Source organism: Hippocampus guttulatus, chromosome 2 (genome assembly GCF_054856545.1).
Source record: "Hippocampus guttulatus isolate MCC_2025c chromosome 2, RoL_Hgut_1.0, whole genome shotgun sequence".
Classification (NCBI taxonomy): domain Eukaryota; kingdom Metazoa; phylum Chordata; class Actinopteri; order Syngnathiformes; family Syngnathidae; genus Hippocampus; species Hippocampus guttulatus.
In genome coordinates this window covers 32,253,184-32,273,941 of record NC_141262.1, presented here as the reverse complement: position 1 = coordinate 32,273,941, position 20,758 = coordinate 32,253,184, and the positions used below count along the sequence as shown (strand labels likewise).

At 43.1% G+C, this 20,758-nt stretch overlaps 2 protein-coding genes across 2 annotated transcripts; both read right to left on the bottom strand.

Annotated features, from left to right (window-relative positions):
• Positions 1 to 1,889: 1,889 nt before the first annotated feature.
• LOC147209612 (RING finger protein 17-like) lies at positions 1,890 to 13,589 on the bottom strand. Its single transcript, XM_086132054.1, has 8 exons — positions 13,464 to 13,589; positions 11,502 to 11,647; positions 11,136 to 11,273; positions 10,946 to 10,956; positions 10,177 to 10,328; positions 9,352 to 9,506; positions 8,341 to 8,426; positions 1,890 to 2,029 (listed from the first exon to the last, which is right to left on the bottom strand). Exons 1-8 carry the CDS (start codon positions 13,587 to 13,589, stop codon positions 1,890 to 1,892), a joined length of 954 nt encoding a protein of 317 aa, XP_085988180.1.
• Positions 13,590 to 15,590: 2,001 nt separating this feature from the next.
• LOC147209611 (transforming growth factor beta activator LRRC33-like) lies at positions 15,591 to 18,962 on the bottom strand. Its single transcript, XM_086105728.1, has 2 exons — positions 18,826 to 18,962; positions 15,591 to 18,703 (listed from the first exon to the last, which is right to left on the bottom strand). The coding sequence occupies exons 1-2, from the start codon at positions 18,907 to 18,909 to the stop codon at positions 16,838 to 16,840; spliced, it is 1,950 nt and encodes a 649-aa protein (XP_085961854.1). The 5' UTR covers positions 18,910 to 18,962; the 3' UTR covers positions 15,591 to 16,837.
• Positions 18,963 to 20,758: the final 1,796 nt, after the last annotated feature.

Below are 20,758 nucleotides of genomic sequence, written 5' to 3'. Positions count from 1 at the left end.
ACTACAAACGAGTTTTGGGGTCACGCGGAAAATAAATTCTATTTAATATTAGAATTAATTTATGAGAATAAAGCTGCAGCAGTGCAACTTGCAAAAATATATCATGAGACATAATTGTGAAAGAAAAAAAAAAGTCAGATTACAAAAATAGTTGTACTGCAGTTAGTTATATGTCCTCATTTTGGTGAGAAGTTTTAATATCATTGGAATATTGTGGTTGTCTAAAATTTAATCGACCATAATTTTTTTTAATGAAACTGTATTACACATTTGAGTGAGATTTTAACATATACTCACTCAAAATAATGCCTTTATTCTCATAACATGTTTATTTTTCTTCATAATGTGACCCCAATACATTTTCACAATACAAAACCACAGTTCTTATACTACAATATCATATATGCTTAGTGGAGCAAAGTTAAAGCAATCATAAAAATGATGATTGACTACATGCACTAGTATCAAACATCAACGATTTACGAGAAATTCGTACCTTCTCTGACAACAGCAGAACATCTGAACAGAGCCTTTCAAAAAATGTGGATTGTTCAGAGTGCAATGAGCTAGTGCTTCACTCATTACATTATAAACTAGTGGGAGGGTTGTGGTAGCCGCTGTCGTTTTGAAGTTAGTGTTTTATACTCTCCACAGACTTTTTTTTTTTTTTTAACAACAGACTGAATTTTAACTGTGAAAATACAATATACTATTATGGGTGTACTCAATACTAAACTGTCAGGGAATTCACCCAAACATCTTGAACTTTGAATGAAAACACTCGATTCAACTCAGGAACAGATTGTCTTTTGCTGATCAGCAAAGGGGACAAAGTTCCTCGAAGGCAAGACAAGTCGTGTTTCCTCTCAGATCAAAACCCCACCTTCGCACCCCCGCTGACCACTTTTAATTCACAGGATATGCAAAATACAAGTAGCATATCAGAAAAACAGTCCTCCTCCTTTGCATGTCGCGCTTCCCAGCCCAGCCCACCGATATGCCCCTCAGTGGACACCTGGGGGCCAAAACATCTTCCGGTGCAAACAATGGATACCTTGTTAATAATACAATGGGTAGATTTCGCATGAATTGAGACACTGTAACAAACTGGAGGACATCTGGTCATGCTGCCCTCCCGAAGTTGAACCTTTCTGCCGGTCTTATCAGTTAATGAGGCCCTGGCTTCCTTCAGCTCAAGTTGGCCCTTTTTTCTGTGTGCTCCATTGTGTATGTAAGTTGAAGGGGTTCGTTGTTTTTCAGTGGACAGCTCTTCTTTACGAATGACAAAAGGAGAGACGGAATCCTTTAATGCAGTTTATTAAAAGGGGGGGGGGAAGGCGTCTGCACCGCAACACGTTCGAGAACACAACTCTCGTAACAAAAATCCCTTCCTGCTTCTCTTACTTTAACAGCCAATCAGAACCTATCAACATAAAAACATGTCTAAGCAATCATTAAACAACAGAATATAATTTAGGAATGCTTAACATGAAATAATATGATGCTCAAACCTAAAATAATAAATATAACATAAGCTTGCATGTACAAATTGTGAGAATATAGTGTTTGAGGTCAAGTAAGCAGATACTGAAATGAAACTTTGAAAGAAGATAATATTAAGTTTGTCTTTCTCCATCATAACCAAAGGAAGACAATTTATGCAACCAAGAGGTTCATCTTTTGAATATGACACTGACGAACTGCCGGAAGAATGATTTCCCGAGTTGATGGAAAACACAACATACTCTATTTTGATGGGGCTTGAAATTCCGTTTTCAACTTCAACCTGAAATAACTATCCTTTTTTCTTTTTTTTTATTCTTGGCTGGGCCTCAGTTAACATGAGAATACAGGGTTGCATTGCAAATAAAAGAGCAGAACATTCTCACCTATTTTAATACATTACTTAATACAAAACTGGAGACGTTCCTTCTATTACTGCCAGCTAGTTTTTCCCGATGAGTGTAGTGTAAGATGAGGTACTTCTCCCAGTCTGAATCCTGTTTTCTCCATTGGACTTGTGCACGGTCTGAAAAGTAAATGAGAAAGTTAGGAGTGGCCATCTGACAGAATAATGGTAGAGGTTGTACAGACTGTCCGACTGTACGGCTCCACAATCACGTTTAGAATGAGACGTCGACTGGTCGCGTGTTTTTGGCTTGAGGAGGAGGTAGAGCCGTTGACAGCAACAACGGGTCAACATTCACCCAAGCCACCATGTTGATTCTCTTGTCCTCTAACGTGCAAGTTATGTATAAATTTGATGTATCAACTGTTCACAGTTGGAAAATATAGGCTATTGGAAAACATTACCTCCTCCATTGATTTTTATATTTATTTAAATTGGAGGACAGTGATCCCTCGCTGATCGTGGTTAATGGGGACCAGAACCCCCCTGTGAAAGAGGAAAATCTGCGAAGTCGGTATGTACATGTGTATGAGTAAATATAATATTTCCAAGGCCAAATTTAATGGTATACATGCATGGAGAAGTACATGTTTGGAGTAATTAACATTAATTCATGCTATTTACTAATTATATATATATTAGAGCTGTCAGTTTAGCGCATTTTTATTGGCATTAATTTAAATGAATTTTAACGGGATAAAAAATTTTCTCGCGAGATTAACGCGGCACACGTCACAAGCGGATGTTACGTTGCTCTATAAATAGACCAGAAACAAAACAACAAGCGCGCTGCAGAAGTCCACGCCCATGTCCGTTTTGCCAGCCACGGCAGCGCGAGACACCGAAAACGGATACTTAAAGAGTTTATGAATGGAAAGTTTACTTTTGAAAAGTTGGCAGATTGCTCCACTGACAAGACCAAAGTTACCTGTATCATACAGGTATACAATGTATGCCACTGACGCGATTGTTACTTGTTTGGAACTATTTTGTGTGGAAGGTTACAGTGTTCCGTGTCCATATAAATAAGGGCGGGTGGAGCTTCTCTGTGTTCGTCTGACAGTGACGGTGCGCTGCGGCGGTAGCGACCTAGCGAAAATAAAACGTCTCCAGTGTTGTCATCAAACCAAGTGTAGTCATCCGAAATGATGTCTACACAAAACCGTAGAGACTTCCGCGCAAGAAGGACCAAGAGAATCAACATAGCCTGACTGCTGTGTTCAAAGCAAACTTGAGAAAAACGAAGTATGCAACCATGGCTTAAATCCACTATAGGCTGAGTTCTAGTTTACCTTAGATGTGCACTTTATAATTTTATATTGCTCTGTTTTGATTCCATAAAGAGAGCTGTTAAAGCAGCTGTTGTGTGAAAAAATAGTTTTTTCACTGTTGTTGATGGACAGTAATATTGTGTGAGAGATTATGTGTGAATAACTGCTCCAAGTGAAAAATATTCATGTAAAATTGAAAATCGAAATTGTTATTTCAGTAAATATTTGCATTTTGGGCGGCCCGGTAGTCCAGTGGTTAGCACGTCGGCTTCACAGTGCAGAGGTACCGGGTTCGATTCCAGCTCCGGCCTCCCTGTGTGGAGTTTGCATGTTCTCCCCGGGCCTGCGTGGGTTTTCTCCGGGTGCTCCGGTTTCCTCCCACATTCCAAAAAACATGCATGGCAGGTTGATTGGACGCTCTAAATTGTCCCTAGGTGTGAGTGTGGGCGTGGATGGTTGTACGTCTCTGTGTGCCCTGCGATTGGCTGGCAACTGATTCAGGGTGTCCCCCGCCTACTGCCCGAAGACGGCTCGGATAGGCTCCAGCACCCCCCGCGACCCTAGTGAGGATCAAGCGGTTCGGAAAATGGATGGATGGATGGATTTGCATTTTGCACATAGAAAACGGATTCATGATTCCATGTTGAGGAGAGCCTTTAAATGGGGAAAAATAGGACAAAAAAAATATAAAAGGAAATTCAGAAACGATAAAAAATGTGTGAGTAATCCCGATTAATTTTTTCATGAATTTGAGTTAATTATGACAGTTGCATTTTTAATTTGATTAAATATTTTAATCGTTTGACAGCTCTAATATATATATATATATATATATATATATACATTTTTTTTTTTCTAGCTGTCCATCATGTCTGATGATGACACTTGCTCCAAGGGAGGGGAGGATGGGTAGGGGGGGGGGTCAGCAACTCTGTCGCTGGTGCCACTTCTCGTGGGCATAGAGACCGATTCTTGAGCCGCAGACTCGACCACAGATGGAGCAAGGGAAACCGGATACCAGGGGGGTACCAGCTGCCCGCTGGTGTCGTTGAATGCGTTTCTCGGTTCGTCTGGCTTGGTTAATTTTGTGTATTTCAGAGATTGCAGTAGCACAAGTGATCTGCCAGGTTGGTCTGTTGAGTGCAAGTGTTTCAAGCTGCGTGGGGTTGACGTTGGCTCGCTTTAGGAGGTCCCTGCTGTAGTCCTTGAGGCGCCGCTTTTGGCCCCCAGCAGAACGCTTTGCACCTCTCAGTTGGCCATAGAGGACCTGGCGGGGCAGGCGGTTGTCTGGCATGCGAATGGTGTGTCCAATCCACCGAAGATGTTTTTTCGCCACGGCCGCTTCCATGCAGATGGAATTGGTGCTTTTGAGGATGTCTGTATGGGGAATTCGATCTTTCCAGGACAGGCCAAGGATCTTTTGCAGGCAGCGGATGTGGAAGGCTTCCAAGGTAGTAATGTGCTGGCGATATGGAGTCCATGACTCTGACCCGTAGAGCAGAGTGGAGAGACACACTGCGTTGTACACAGCAATCTTGGTACAGGTCTTCAGGTTTCGGTTTTCAAAGACCCTGCTGCGTAGGCGACCAAAGGATGATGATGCTTTATTAATACGGGTGTGGACTTCAGTGTCAAGGGAACAGTTTGAAGATAAAGTGGAGCCAAGGTAGGTGAAATGGTCCACTACGTTTAGTGGAGTGCCATTAATGTGAAAGCTGGGGGATGTGGAGGTTGGGGTAGCGAGTTGGAACATGACCTCAGTTTTTTTAATGTTGATCTGAAGACCAAAGGATTGGTACAGATTGGAAATGGTGTCGAGGGCGTGCTGCATAGAGTTTGAACTGTGAGCTAATATAGTGCAGTCATCAGCATACTGAAGCTCACAGATCTGACAGATTTTTGTCTTTGTGTGAGCCTGGAGCCGTCTGATGTTGAAGAGGCTTCCGTCTAGGCGGTATTCCATATGGACACCGTCTTCATGTCCCATGCCACGGTGGAAGAGGCACGTGGTGGCAGAGAGGAGGATGTTAAAAAGCACTGGAGCCAAGACACAGCCCTGCTTCACCCCGACTTTCACCTTGAAGAGCTCTGACTGGAGTCCTCCGATGAGCACTCTGGCTTGCATCCCATCATGCAGCTGCTGGAGGATGCTGAGAAACTTGGGTGGGACCCCAAGTTTGGAGAGGTGTTTCCAGAGCAACTCACGGTTAATGGTGTCAAAGGCTTTGCTGAGATCGATGAAGGCTATGTACAGGTCCTTTTGATGTTCTCTGCTTTTCTCCATTAGCTGTCTTAAAACAAAGATCATGTCAATGGTGGATCTAGTCTTCCGGTAGCCACACTGGGTTTCTGGAAGCACACCTTCTGAGATGTGCTCGACTAGCCTGCTGAGCATGATTTTGGCCAAGATCTTTCCTGCGGTGGAGAGGAGAGAGATTCCTCGGCTATTCCCACAGGCTGCTCTGTCCCCTTTCTGCTTATAGATAACAACGATGTTAGCATCCTTCCAATCCTGCGGGACGGTCCCATGTTCCCAGATGTTTTGAATCAGGAGGTGCAGTCGGCGCGTGAGGAGATAACCTCCGTGTTTGAAAACCTCTGCAGGGATGCCATCAGGTCCAGCGCTTTTGTTGTTCTTTAGGCCCGCAATGGCTTGCTGGGTTTCAGAATAGGATGGTGGGGCGTCGAGGCTCATGATTGTTGGCAGGTCTGGAAGATTGTCCAGAATGTGTGGATTGACAGGGTTGGTATGGTTGAGAAGATGTTCAAAGTGGTTTGCCCAACGGGCAAGGATCTCATGGTGGTCCTTGAGGAGTGCAGAGCCATCAGCTGATCGGACTGGAGCAATTGCCCGCTTCTTGGGACCATACAGTGCTTTGATGGCATTGTAGAAGCCCTGGGTGTTGTTACAGTCTGCCAGATTTTGGATCTCATTTGCCTTCTGCACCCACCAGGTGTCCTCCATGATACGGAGTGCTCGCTGGGTCACTGTTCTAACTGCAGAAAAGGTGGCTTTACGGGTGAGAGATGTAGGGCAGGACAGGAGAGCTTTATGGGCCTCATGCTTTGCTTTCAGAAGTGTATGTATCTCGGTTGAGTTGCAGTCAAACCAATCCTGGTGGCGTCTCCTTGACTGGCCAAGCACCTCCGAAGCTGTGCTCTGGATAGCCTGGTGCAGAGCTGGCCAGTCACTTGATTCCTCCGGGATCTTGTCAAGGTTTTCAGCAAGGAGTCGCCGGAGGTTGGCTCTGGTGGTGGGGTTGTTCAATGCTGCACAGTTGAGCCTTTTGTTGGGAGCTGTCCTTGGATGACGGGGTTGAATGCTCATGAGGAGTTTGGATCTGACCATGAGATGGTCAGTCCAACACTCAGCTCCGCGCATGACACGGGTGATGAGGACATCCCGTATGTCCTTTTGACGGACAATCACATAGTCCAGGAGATGCCAGTGTTTGGAGCGGGGATGCTGCCAGGTGGTCTTAAACCTGTTCTTCATTTGGAAAATGGTGTTAGTGATGACCAACTGATGTTCTGCACAGAGAGAGAGGAGCCGAAGGCCGTTGTTGTTCATTTTTCCCACTCCATGCTGGCCAATAACTTTACTCCATACCAGGTGTTCCGTGCCCACCCTAGCATTGAAATCTCCCATGACTATGAGCTTGTCCATAGCCGGTGTTTGCTGCAGGATGGTGTCCAGAGTTCTGTAGAAATCCTCCTTTATATTCTGCTCGGCATTCAGAGTTGGTGCGTAGGCACTGATGAGTGTGGCGAAGCGTCCCTTTGCCAGGGGAATGCGCCATGTCATCAGCCTTTCATTGATGCCGGTGGGGGATTCTGGGATGCGCTTCAGCAGTTGGGACTTCACAGCAAAGCCAACTCCATGGTTTCGACGAGTGCCTTCAGGGACCCCTTTCCAGAAGAAGGTATACCCTGCACCAACTTCTGTCAGGGAGTCCTCTCCATGTATCCTGGTCTCGCTGAGAGCTGCGATATCGATGTTATACCTCGCGAGCTCTGTGGCCACAAGTGCTGTCCTCCGGTGGGGCCTGTCAGGAGTTTCAGCCAGGTCCAGCAGTGTGCGGACGTTCCACGAAGCTATGCATAGATTTTTTCTATTTCGTTTATTATCCTTTCGACCGCAAGGGGGATGCTCCGACGATTGCGGTTTACCGTCCGGAGTGTGGAGAGCAGACAATTTTTAGACCATTTTTTCTAGGTCCCTCCCCATCTCAGGGGTGAGCAGTGTGGAGCTGCTCAGTCACAATGGAAGCTGCCGAAGAGATGCGCTGCTCCATCCCGCAGTGTCAACGACCATCACTCCATTGCCGCCTGTGTGCATGGTTTGGCTAGGCACTCCCAGCCACATCCTTGGCCTGTGCCCACCGCCATTCCACATCGCCACAGGACTTTGGGGGATTAGGGGGATGCAGGGTGGGGGATTGGGTGTGGGGTTGGGGCAAGAAGCTTGCGCAGAGGTTCGGATTAAGGTGAGGGTGTGGGCGCGCAGTCCTCACTCCCACCATCTTCACTCCTGCCAGGTGGTTTCCGGTGGCATGAGGGTACCCATGACGACCTTCTCCTGGCAAGAGTTGCAGGGGGCTGCCGGTAGTCCGGTCTGTTGGACTCCGCCTGTGCCTGCCCCCAGGTGCCGGTTTGGGATCACTCTTTGTCTGGCCTCTACCCTTCGACCTGTTCGGCTTGGGTGACCCTGCCAGGAGTGCGGGACTCCTGCCGACATAGCTCTAGGGGTCATGGAGACGCGCAAAGTGCCTCACCACGATAAGGTGGTGATCCCATCGAGGCACAGTGTATATACATACATACACACACACACACGTATATGTTAGTGTATAAATGACAAAATACAGTAAACATATGTGTCTATGTGACTCGCTGTTGTTTGGCTGACTTCCGCTGCCTCTCGTGGACCTTTTGCGGCATTTTCGCAATTTATTTATTTATTTTTGATGACTACTTTTGAAAAATCCGCGATGCACTGAAACCGCGATAAGTGAACTGCGAAGTAGCCAGGGATCACTGTCCTGCACTGAAAAAATATCAAAGTCGTCATCAGCTATTAGTCGACGTCGACCCGACTGATCGCAGTTGCATGCATACGGCCCATCGAAGTAGAATCGCATTCCGAGTTGAATTCCTTACTGTCTTTTGGCAAACTCATATTCTTCAGTTTGCTGAGTTTTGCATGTCCGTTCTGGGCAAGTCGCAAAGACAACGGCGGCCCCCTCCTGCAATACACAAATGACTCAGACCCGTTGCATACTTGAGTCCAGTATCTGTATACTATTTACATAATCATTGATACACTAGACCAGTGGTTCTTAACCTTGTTAGAGGTACCAACCCCAACCAGTTCATAAGCACGTTCACCGAACACGTTATTAGTGAAAAATAAAACTTTGCTTTTTTAAAAATTCAAGAAATTAAAAAAAAAAACACATTAAAAACAGAAAAAAGTAAATAAAATGACATGGCCTAAGTATAGCTTTTTAAAAATTGTATGACGTACTACCATGACAGTCACACGGTGACTACTGAGCGAACTAAATTTCCCGCAGCACTGATTGGACAAGCAATGTCATTTAATCATCTGCAGCCAGTGATGGCCAAGCGGGCGTGTCATAACTAATTGACATGTTGAGTCGGGTGTGTCTCAACCTCCATGGCAGGGGCTCCGTCGAACCCTTGAGACCGATTCACCGAATCCCTGGGGTTCGACTGAACCCAGGTTAAGAACCACTGCACTAGATATGCATACTGTACAGTACTGTACTGTGAAAAAGCAGGCAAACCCTAGCTCATTATTTTATGAGCCTTTTTCACAGCAGCCATTTCAACATCGCGCATTAAGTAGATCTGTAAATAGTGGCTTCCTCTCTATTATGTATCCAATCATCAGTAGCATATCTTGCTCCATAAGCATATGGACGTAGAAAGTCCTACTTCAAAATAAATTCCAACATCCCTCTGTAATTCAGTGAATAAACACCTCGTGGGTTACATTACTAGATATGCAGTACTGCCATAACAAAGACTTTGCTGGGTACTACAGACACATCATCAGGAAAAGCTTTGAGGTTTTCCATTCATTTTAGAAATCTGATAATCATATGCTTTTAATTGATTAGCTGGCCTCTTTTCACAGGCAAGTACCTAATAGCTCCAAGCTTCCCCTTTTCCAAGAAAAGCTCTACTGACACGCCGGGCTCGTCTGTGTAAATTCTGGCATAGAACGTCCGGTTGTGCACCATATCTTTGAACCAAGCAACGGCTTCCTCAGTCCAGTCTGTCCCATTTTTAGGAATCACCTGAGGGGAGGAAATGAGGGGGATTAAAATAAAAAAAAACAGAGAGAAATATTTTTCAAAAATCATGTTGAGAAAATGCAAATAATAATCAACAGTGTTTTTTTATAGTACAGTCAACAGACCAGTGGGGATCTCTTGCAAACCCCAAGTGGTCTGTTCCTCACTTATTGACCTGTTTCTCTTCTGCCAAAAATGATGGCTCTCGCGCATAAATACAACTGACGCTGCCTCCTCAGACGTCTCCAGGATAAGGCGGCAACTCACGTTTTTCTTGGCCTTGTACGAGTTAAAAAAAAGGCACAGACTCAACAATCTGGTGCATGCAGACTGAGGAAGACTTGGTAATAATCACTAGTCGATGTTGAAGCTGTCATTTTATGAGCTGTTCTGCCTGCTGGACCTCCACCCCCAGCATGTGGGACAGAAAGCAGAGCAGATTGAGCATCAACGTATTTACTTTCATCTAAAATGCTGTAAGTTGCAAAAAGTGATTGCAGCCTTATTTTAAGCCTCAGCACTGTTGATCGAAGCACATGCAGAAATAACGTTGATCATATCAGCTCACACATGTGGCCTCAAAACAGTCTCGGCGCTTTTGATGATCTTCCATGCATGTGGAACATCAAAAAGGCGAAACTGCTGTTCAAATAATTAAAAAGGAGCTACTCACATTTGCAATGGAGACTTGCATTGACTGGAGAGGCAATTTGCACATTCCAGGGCTCAGCTCCTTGAGGTTACACAGTGAAACACAGACAGTGTCGCCATGATCCAGCCTTCTCACCTCCACCTTAATGCAAGCCTCATCCTCGGCTCCATCAGTGGCTTCATCAGGTAACAAACAGACAACAGACAAGCCAAATGCAGGGATTGTCAACTTTGACCAGAGCCAGACTGTAACTTCAACGCCCTAATACATCGGTGTCAAACTCAGGTCCTGGAGGGCCGCTGTCCTGCATGTTTTCCAAGTCTCCCTGTTCCAACACACCTGATTCAAATGATCAGATCATCAGCAAGCTCTGCGGAAGCCTGACATTGAACCTGTTCATTTGAATCAGGTGTCTTGCAACAGGAAAACATGCAGCACAGCGGCCCTCCAGGACCTGCGTTTGACACCTATGCCCTGATCATTAGGGCCTAATGCAATCTACTAGCCTATACTTTTTAAAATTATTGAGAAAAACTAAAACATTTGAAATTAATCATTTGATTTCCATTTACTGCACAGTATCACCTCAGCATTTATATGCATTTCCTATACGAGTATATGATTCTTTTCATTAATTGACTTGATTTAAATCCTGTCTTAAAAACTATAACCCCCTCCCCACCTATGATTCAAGTCATTCGAAGCATTTTTAAAATCATGTTTTGCAAAATATTGTTCTTTCACTTTGAGATTTTAGAAGGCTATTTTTTGTTTCTTCACTTTGCATTTTGAGGTAAATGTCTCAACTAGTTTTGTTTGTAAATGGTTTTAAATGTTGTACTGTTAATTATGTGAAGCACATTGTTACCTTGTCTATGAAATAGACATCAGTAAAGCTGCCCTGCCTTGAGCGACAATGGTTGTTGCCCTTGCCTGACCTAGTAGCTACCTCTACAAACCTTCAAAACAAATACACAGACTCACCTTTGTTTACACCACATATCTTTGTCACCTGAGCCCTGCACCATTGTTCTTCCTTAGGGAACCGGGCGATGACATGGGCTCCAATGTCTGGAATGCAGTTCTGCTCAGCATAAGAACTACTGGATTCCCAGCTGCTTCAACATGAGGACCGAAAAAAACATAATTGTAATTAGAAACACGTGAAATATTCAACAAAACGAAACAAAATTTTAAAAAAGGTGGTGGGGGGGGGGGGGGGGTTCTACAAAGAACAGTAATGAACAATAAGGATAAGTGCCCTGTTAAGTTCTGAAAATGTGATCACAGAATCAGCGAGGGCTGTAAAAAGCTGAGAAAAAGCAGATGGGGATGAAATAACTTACCCATTAAAAAGTGCCTGCAGCTTGGTGATTGAGTCAACGTGCTGGATGTAGAAGTTGCTCGGACTTACAACATGAGACACAACAACCTCAGGTTCCTCAAACTTTCGCACCTGGAACTCTGGAATGTTTGCTGACTCAGTTTGGGGCTTTTTTGGAGAATCATTTTCAGAATGTTCAAATGGGAGTGTTAGGTTTTTAATTGTGCATGCCTCTTCTCCCTCAAATATTTCACTTGGGCAGGCTTTATTGTCTGAGCACCAGTTAATGGATTTTCTCTGGGCCTCGCCTGCTGTGACAATTGTTTCAACATCTCCGAAATCCCACAATTCAGTGTTGGTCGCGATCACACAAACATATGTAAGCAAGCCATTAGAATTGACCCTTTTGAGCCTGAAAACAGGCTCGTGGTTTACCATATCTGTCAGCAGTGTCTTTGGGGCTTTTGCATCATTCTGTTCATGTGACACATGTCTGATAGAAGAACCTTCACTTTGTGTTGCCACAGAGGGCTGTGTGATGACAAAGGCCTCGAGTGACTCCACACGTTTGGCTTGTGCTTTTAGGAAGTGCAGCAGTTGGGTGGTAGTTTGTTTTTTGCATTGCGTATGGACATCTTGAAGTCCCCAAATAAACTTTGCAGTTGGCTCGGTGTTGACCTTTGGGCTCTTAATGAGGGCAGAAGGAATAATCGTAGCCTCCGGTTGGCATTTCTCCTCAAGCTGTGTTTTTATTTCTTGTCCTTCAGCGTCCTGGCTCAATGATGTGTAGACGGTGTCAATAGAGCATTTTTCAACAGGCATTGTATCCACCTTGACTGCTCCGAGCAGAGGGGTGGGGAATCTTGTCAGCCATTGAAAACCCTGTCTAGCTCTCAGCATCTGGACCGTTTCGATTATGGAAGTGGCCATAATGGAGTTCTGCAACATAGGTCCAAACCCGAGTTCATTATCATACAGGATCCCTCTCACTCCCGATGGTTGGCATATGTTTGTTGTTACCCCATTTTCGCGTAAAGGCTGCAGACAAATTCTTGACTCTATCAGAAAATAGGGAAAGGCAGTAATCAGATGAAGCAATCTGAGCAGGGAATACTGCCTTTATAAATGTTGGCTACTTCTGAAGGCTTTCCTCACTGACTTACCAAATGTTAAGTCTTTCAGTAGAACTGAGACTCTGTCTATTAAATGATATTTCTCATTTAAAGCCTTGCAAATGTCGTTGTAGACACTTGTTGAAAAAGATGACATCAGGAAAACTTTGACATCTTCATATACCTTTAGAGAAGAGAGATCTTAATTAATGCACTGAACCATGTATGATCAAAAATGAAATATATTTTTTTCCGTATTTCAAATAGTATCTAGTTCGGAAGTGTTTGGTCCTATGTGGGGGAGGAGGGCACTGATTGAAAACTGTGATGTACATTATTATTACTTAACACGTACAGCAACATTTGCACGTGATTGCACTGCCTTGTGTTGGTAATAATTTGTTGAAGCTATTGTTACATTTACAAAAATACACGACATTACGGTCATGATTGACCGTAGTGGTTTCGACTCGGCATTTCAATCTTTGAAGGAACAAATGAGCCACCTCTGGTGTTTTTGTGTGGGGGAATGTTTCGAGTGATAATTTGGGTGGAGAGACACGCGAAAAACGACATTATAACATACTACCTTAAAATGGCGACATATTGTTTAGTGTATACCGTACTACATGAACCGACGACAGCATACGCCTAATTCGGCTCGAGTAATTGAGAAAAAATATTAAGAGGCCACTAGAAAAAAAATGCTACAAAATAATCATTCACGATAAAGCAACATGGAAGTAAAATCAGGTTTACATTTAATAACGTGATCATTTTCACGGGAGCGATCTGCCGACCACCTGTTTGCTAGCTAAATATGTACGAACATCTGGACTGCAATTAATTAAGGTTTTGTTAAATTACTTTACCTTGTTCGTGATGATGCGAAGCTCTTTTTCCAACTTGCTCCGAGCAGCTTCGAGCAGCAAAACTTTAAAAAGAATCTGTAGTTTGTTGGCAGAGTGAGAATGGAGCTGCAGTAGCTGATGCGTCATTGTTGATGAGGAGTTCATACTCTTCTGTACTACATTAGAGGGCTCCTAACTAACGAGCTGGGTCGCCCAAAGGTAACGGTGAATAGACTAAATCATCCATATACGTTGCCACCCGTCATCACCAACACAATAAAATTATGATTCGTTTTACGGACATATTTTTGCCCTTCTACACTCTCTTACTGAACGTTTGATAGATGTAAAATGTTGTCTAAAACGACACCTGTAGACAATCAAAGACGCACTAACGATCTGTCCAGCATGTTCACTAACATTGCTATGAGTTATTTCGTCGGTGACATGTAGCATTTGCTTAGTTGAAATACACGGAAAGCATTTTTCTTAGAAAGTGGACATCTGTAATTTGTTATCTTATAACGTGCATTCTTTCCTGCGAGAACTTAGTTAAAACCAACTTATACAAAAGAAGCCATAGTTTTCACAATAAAAATCGTCGCAGGCCACCAAACAAAAACGATTTTAAACTAGTGGAATAATGATTTTATTTCCCTCTGCTGTTTGTGTTCAGAATTCTATTGAGTGTTTAGCGACGTTTAATCGGGCATGGATGGCAAGTCTTTGCACGTTCATCAGTGCAAGCAAACAGGCGATTACATGTGAATTCCAGACTCCCATTAATCATCACCACAGAATAACGAAAACAATTTGATCCTTCCATTCCCATTATTTTACACCAACATTCAATACGATCTCTTTCCTGCTGCCTTTGCATGGGCCTGTCAGGCAGCTATCTGATTAAGTACCCAAAATTTGGGCGGGGCCGTTCTATTGCTCAAGAGCATATGGCACTTTTTGGTCATTAATACTGGAATTGATATCATTGAAAATGAGACGTATGCGTCTGCAAGCACAAGAGCAGCATTGCTCACCACTGTTGTCGTGTGTTTTCTGACTGAGATGGTAAGCCAATCTCAAATCATCTTAAAATTGTTTGCTTTTGATTTGCACCCTGTCCTTCCCTCACTAAATGGATCATGCATGCATTTGTGGTTTGATTGATACAAAATCCAATTATTTATTCTTTTAACATTATTTGATGATATTTGTTTTCCAATGGCCTCAATGTGCTCTGGGACAAATGCTATTTGGTCATGTGCAAGACATTTAAGGTCACAAAGAACCATTTCACATCGATTTGAAACTAGAACACTGCTAATTTTGTCGACATTAGTCCTCAAGGCTGTATTTTCTGGGGGATTTTGTTGTAGGAACAGACAGACGCTATCACTTTTGATTTAAGTCAAAGTGCTTAACAATCTTACTTACGGCCTGCAGGGGGCAACTTGTGTACAGTAGATGCTGAAGAATTCTGAGATGAACCTTCTTTGATGGGTTACTCGGGTGAATGATCGTTGTCAATAAAAAGCAGAACAATTTTCCAATCAGTATGTTGTTTTGATGGTGCAAATTGTCGTTCAGATTAGAGGTTACATTGTGACCTTGATATTTTTCCACATTCAACTTATTTGTGTCTTTAGAGGGGAGGGTTGAAGGTGGCAAAACCCCGTTTTAGGTGACGTACTGTGGCGAGAACTAAACAGGCTTTCTCTTATTAAAGGCCTTTGGTGGAAAGTTCTTTTAGAGTCCCTGTAAATTCATCCTGTTTATCATGATGGAGCCTGACTGACAAAGCAGTAAGTGAATACCATGCTGTGTATTAAACTGAAACTGTTTTCCTGCTTCGAAAAAAAAAAAGGTAAATGATACAGACATAAATGTCGTCTCATTGGTTGGCATATATATATATATACAGTATATACCGGTATCTAAGGCACAAAAGTTCTTAAACACAATCTTCTCTTGGTTGACCTCCAATTTGTTTGGATTTAGTGACCAATTTTCCGATGGGAAATAATACAATTTGAAATAATGTGATTAGCTGGCAACCCGTCAAGGCTGTCGGCCTCCTCCCACCCAAAGACAACTGGAATGCGTTCCAACTCACAAAACGAATGGATGGATAGAAATGGAAGCGATCCGTTCTGGGCTAAAACTGTTGCCCATAAAATGTTTATTGACTGCACATGTTAAAACAAACATTTGAACATTTTTACCAGTTGGGTTTACCTGCTAGTGATAGTAAATGAACAGGTAATCTCATTGAAAAAACAACAACAACAACATGGATGCCAAATGGCGACGTCATAATGCTCAGGTGAGTCGTGGCAATTCTTGACTGTCACACCACTGTAAAACATAAAAACAAACTGTCATAACAAGTGATGACTAGCCAGAGAAGCTGTGCATAGCGATCGTGGTCAAATCCATTGCTTAGACTCCTGCTACTTCACCTGTACAATTCCACTCTCTTGTGCAAGTACTGGGACACTCTGACGTCTTCTGACTGCTTCGGCTGATTAACTTCTTCTATACAGCTGATATACTTTATCAACTGGATATTTGGTATGATTGGGGAGGCATGGCTTTGTGACCATGTCCAAGTGTCCTTGAGCAAGATACTGAGCCCCCAGTTGCCTCTGATGCTGCGTCAGTAGGCGAATGAGGAAACGGTGTTCAAGCACTTTGATTATCGAAGGGTAGAAAAGCACGATACAAGTGAAATCCCTTCTTCTGCTTCTCTACAGGTTTGTTATGCTCCTCACCATTCTCTGAGACAGGAAGTTCCAACCTCAAAAGAGCTGGGCCTGGATGGAGTGCTGAAACATGGTGAGTGCTTTCACCGGAAACATTTAGAACAATCTTTTTTTACCATTCTTGAATATTTGGCGTTGCTAGTGAACTCAGTCCATTTATCAGTAATTTGGTGAAAATGAGGGGAATTATTACCGGTATTTATTTTGCAAGTCGATTTACAGTGTGCGCCCCAACTACTTGCACCACAAAAATTTCAGGTTAAGGGCCACTGTGAGTTAAAAAAAAAAAAAAAAGTAAGTCAGGAGTCCTGGGTCTTCTGTACTCTTTTGAAGGTCCTGCATGACGTAGTCAGTCAAACTTGTCATGAATAGGACAAGGTTTAGCAAGATTCATATTCCCTTTCTAATCGGTCACGACGCGGGTTCACAGCCCGAATAAGTGTGGCTGGACAGCGCAGCACCACCACCGTTCATCCAGTCGACTCCCAGTGTACTCGTGTTGCTTTAACAGTATGCAAGAATAAATATCTTGTTACGTAATTTAATTTACAATGTCAATTCAAACTGAGAATATTTTTGATCCGGGTTTGTTTTGAATCTTAATACAACAGTACCGTTTTGTCACACTAGGAATTACTTTTTTAGGCAACATATTTTTCGAGCGAACATCATGAAAACTGTTATGAAGACAGTTACAAACAAAATAACGATAAAGGTTTGTCCCAAGTGAATCCCTTTTACGTGCCGCGAACAATACAGTGAAGAACCTTTTAAATACTCTTCGATAGGAATACTGCTGTCATCGGTGACACATTTGGTGAGAGCGATATCAGGCATTTTAATCCTGGAATTATTCAGGGCGCTCAGCCAATTACTGTCGCAACAGTTTAAGTCATTTCCACTGAAATACAAAACATGGAGGTGTGCTGATAACGCCAGAATCAACGAGTAGTTTAAAGACGCAAATGCATTATTCCTTATGCTGAGTTCTCTCAGAGGAGAGCAATTTAAAATATGCGGTAAAGCATTCAGACGATTGTTGGATATGTTCAAATGCATTAGCAGTGGCATGCAGGGCAAAAACAGTTCGGAATTGGTCACGTTCAATTCACTGATCGTCAACGACTGAAGAGTTTCCTTTATGTCCTCCAATGAGTCAACTCGCATGACTATGTGAGAATTTCGAGCTAGGTTGAGAGACACCAAATAACTTTCCCGGAATGCATTTGCCGGAAGAATCTTGATGTCGTTGTTTTCAAGGCTCAGATGTTTGAGAGTTTTTAATTTTCCAAAGGCTATACAGGACGAGTTCAAGTTGAGTTGCTGTGATGATAAGGAGCTGGGCATTTGGCCCACGGGAGCGCAAGGCCGCACCGCGTTGTCTCGGAGATTTATTGTCTCGACTTGTGTGAGCGCTTTGAGAAAGCGTGGTGAAATGGATACGAGTCCATTGCTTTGCATGTTCAGGTACCTTAAGGAGGGAAAATAAAGCTGCCTGTCGTATTTAGATGCACTCTCCTGTCGGACGTTCCATGTGAGCTTTTGCACGCAGTTAAAACTGAAATCGAGCCCTTCCAAAGTTGAGAGAAGGCTCAATCTTTCCAGTGGAAAAGATGTGAAGTGGTTATGGCTGAGGTCAATATGGAGCAGTGGCATCAGTCTCCAGGTTGAGTGCAGATGATTTTTTCCGATTCTCACATCATTCATTCTGACCACTTTGTTATAAAGGGCATTAGTCTCTGATACCATCGATGCCTCTGAAGTTAAAGCGCCCACAACATTATGTTGCAAATAAAGGAATTTCAGTTGGTTACGTTTTGGGAGAATGGGGAAATAAAGCAGTTTGTTATGACTAAGGTCAAGTATTTCAAGAGAGTACATGTGGTTATCCTCAGCGGTAACAAAGAACTCGATGGAATTTCTACTTAGATTCAAATATTGAACTCGCTGTAATTTAAAATCACATATGTGAGCAAGGTTATTTTTAGCCAGGTTCAGCTTTTCTAGTTTTCCGAGCGCTTCGAATGTTCCTTTGTCAATCGCTGATATCAGATTGGCATCGATAGTAATGCTCCTGAGGTTTTCACTCTCTTTGAACAAGTCGTGTGTAAGCCATGTTAAAGAATTCCCACTCATCTTCAGTTGCTCAAGAGAGGCTTTGTTTCGTAGATACAATTTGACTGCTTCGTTCCCCAAGTTATTCCAAGATATGTCCAAACTCTTCAGTCCACCGATGGATTGTAGGCCTTTGCTGTTTCTGTCACGGTTGGTGTTCAGTGCATTCATGGACAGATTCAACTTCTCAAGCAGAGCCAGGTCTCTTAGAGCTCCCTCAGAGATCAGCTCCAGCTGGTTGCTGCTGAAGTCCAGCTGCTCCAAGTACGGCAAATCAACTTTGTGCAGCCGTCTGATGAAGTTATTGGACAGGTCAAGGCTTCTCAATCGTACATCCAAATCCGGAGGGATGGAATCAAGGTTCTGGTTTCTCCAAGATTGCTCCTTGAAACCAAACATTCATCATCATCAGTGCATACTTTTAAGATCAGAGAAAAAAAGTGTATACGTACTGTACATGAATAGATATAGTGAGGAGGTTTAGAATTTCCTTTCCTTCAGCCTACCTTTGGACCGTCATCCATTTTCCCGGTTGTGTAAAAGCCGAGTGACCATAGAAGTAGGAGATTAGCAAACATGTGTTTGGCCATGTTTCCTCTGCACCTCCAATGCTACTGTCATCCTCTTGCACACCCTTTTTACTGTCACGCTTCATTAAAAAAAAAAAGAAAAATGGAAGGAAGAATAAACAGCTGTGGACAGCAGATAGGCTTCAGGATGCTATTTTTAGAAATATGCATGGAGGGCAAATAATGGCTTTTTACACAAAGAAAATGATCATGTTTTATGACATGCTGGACTCATCGTGTTGGACTCCACGCAAAAGCAATATTTTAACCTTTCTGCAGCAATGTACATCTTTTATTAGCCCGCTTTATGTGTGAGTTAGTTTTGTGTGTAAAGCATTATGAATGTCTATGCTTCTTTATTGTCAAAATGGAAGCATTGAAAAAGATGTGAAAATAAGCTTGCGGAAAACAAACAATCACAGTATGGGGCGGAGTGAAAGCCACTGGCAAGGTACAAAGGGGCTGAGGTGTTAGCTGAAATGAGGGTCACATGTACCAAGGGAGCTAGAAACCATAGTTCCTTCAAACTCAAGTATTTTGTTTGAATTAGTATGATTCATATAACTACTAAAAACAATGTGGGCATTTATTTGAATTTGGATCTCAGAGGCAACAGTTTTGCTGCTCCTGTCATCCGTTTGTTATCATCTCACACAGCGCCACTTCTCGCACCCTTCAAACAGGCTTCAACGTTATCTTCATTGGTTTGCTGTATGGAAATATGAAAGCTTACCACTTGTCACTTACCACCCCGAGCAAGGGTTTTGTGTGTGTGTGTGTGTGTGTGTGTGTGTGTGCGTGTGTTTTACTTTCTAATTTGTCACGAACTTAACTGTAGCAGAGGATACAAATGTCTCGGTACCATGTATTGTTTCCAGCTATGCAAATAGACATGAGACGACTAACTTTTCTTTCGGGTTCTCTCCAGTCACCAGCACATGTATTTTTAATTGTGACAAAATGGCCCAGGCAAAAGCCCCCGATTTGTATCTGGGCAATGACAATTTTTGGTTGTTTTGTCCCATTTGCAAAATTGATGCATAAAAGGTCAGAAACGGAAGACAACCACAACGCCATATAAAATGACTATTTTTATTCTGAAAGATTATTTTGAGTCTCGCAGACGTGATGTTTTCTCCCTCACTAAGTCATTTGCAGCTGCCTGCTTGAAAGAAAATTCCCTTTCTTTGCCTCAAAAGAGTTGTTATCTGGATCATGCACAATAAAATGTAATCTGTTTCGAAAGAGCCCTGTGTGAGTGTGCCTGATTGTTTTTCTACATGCACCCTGTGATTTGGGTGTACCCCCTCCTCTCGTTCCAAGTCAGCTGAGATAGGCTGACAATTATACATCAAGCCTCTTGGTAGAATTCTTGACTTGTTTAGATATTGTGAGCTATTTCCCACAAAGGAAAGAGTTCTGTGATCTTCCAATTTACATTTAAGTTGTCATCAGTGGTTTTCCAGATTCTTTGGTATTGAAACGCTGGCCCGCGAATTCCTTGCCCATTATAGACTCTGTCTTCTCAGATTTCTGCTCATTTTGGGTCTGTTTCACAGCTAAATGAGACTTTTCGCTTGCATTCACAACTCTTTGGAGTATACATTGACAGTTCTCGGGAACGGCTGCCGCTATTCATTCATTCATTCATTCATCTTCCGAACCGCTTTATCCTCACTAGGGTCGCGGCGGGGTGCTGGAGCCTATCCCAGCCGTCTTCTCGCAGTAGGCGGGGGACACCCTGAACCGGTTGCCAGCCAATCGCTGGGTACCCAGAAACAAACATCCATTCGCGTTCACACTCACACCTTGGGACATTTTTGGAGTTTTCAATCAGCCTGCCATGCATGTTTTTGGAATGTGGGAGGAC

Bases quoted from the DNA above. Each gene is read 5' to 3' on its own strand.
- LOC147209612 (XM_086132054.1), bottom strand. From the start codon at position 13,589: ATGACGCATCAGCTACTGCAGCTCCATTCTCACTCTGCCAACAAACTA. The intron at 11,274-11,501 runs GTAAGTTATTTC...CTCATGTTGAAG, and splicing joins CTGCAGGCACTTTTTAATGG to CAGCTGGGAATCCAGTAGTT. The intron at 9,507-10,176 runs GTGAGTAGCTCC...TCCTCCCCTCAG, and splicing joins TGCAAGTCTCCATTGCAAAT to GTGATTCCTAAAAATGGGAC.
- LOC147209611 (XM_086105728.1), bottom strand. From the start codon at position 18,909: ATGGCCAAACACATGTTTGCTAATCTCCTACTTCTATGGTCACTCGGC. The intron at 18,704-18,825 runs GTAGGCTGAAGG...TTTGGTTTCAAG, and splicing joins AAATGGATGACGGTCCAAAG to GAGCAATCTTGGAGAAACCA.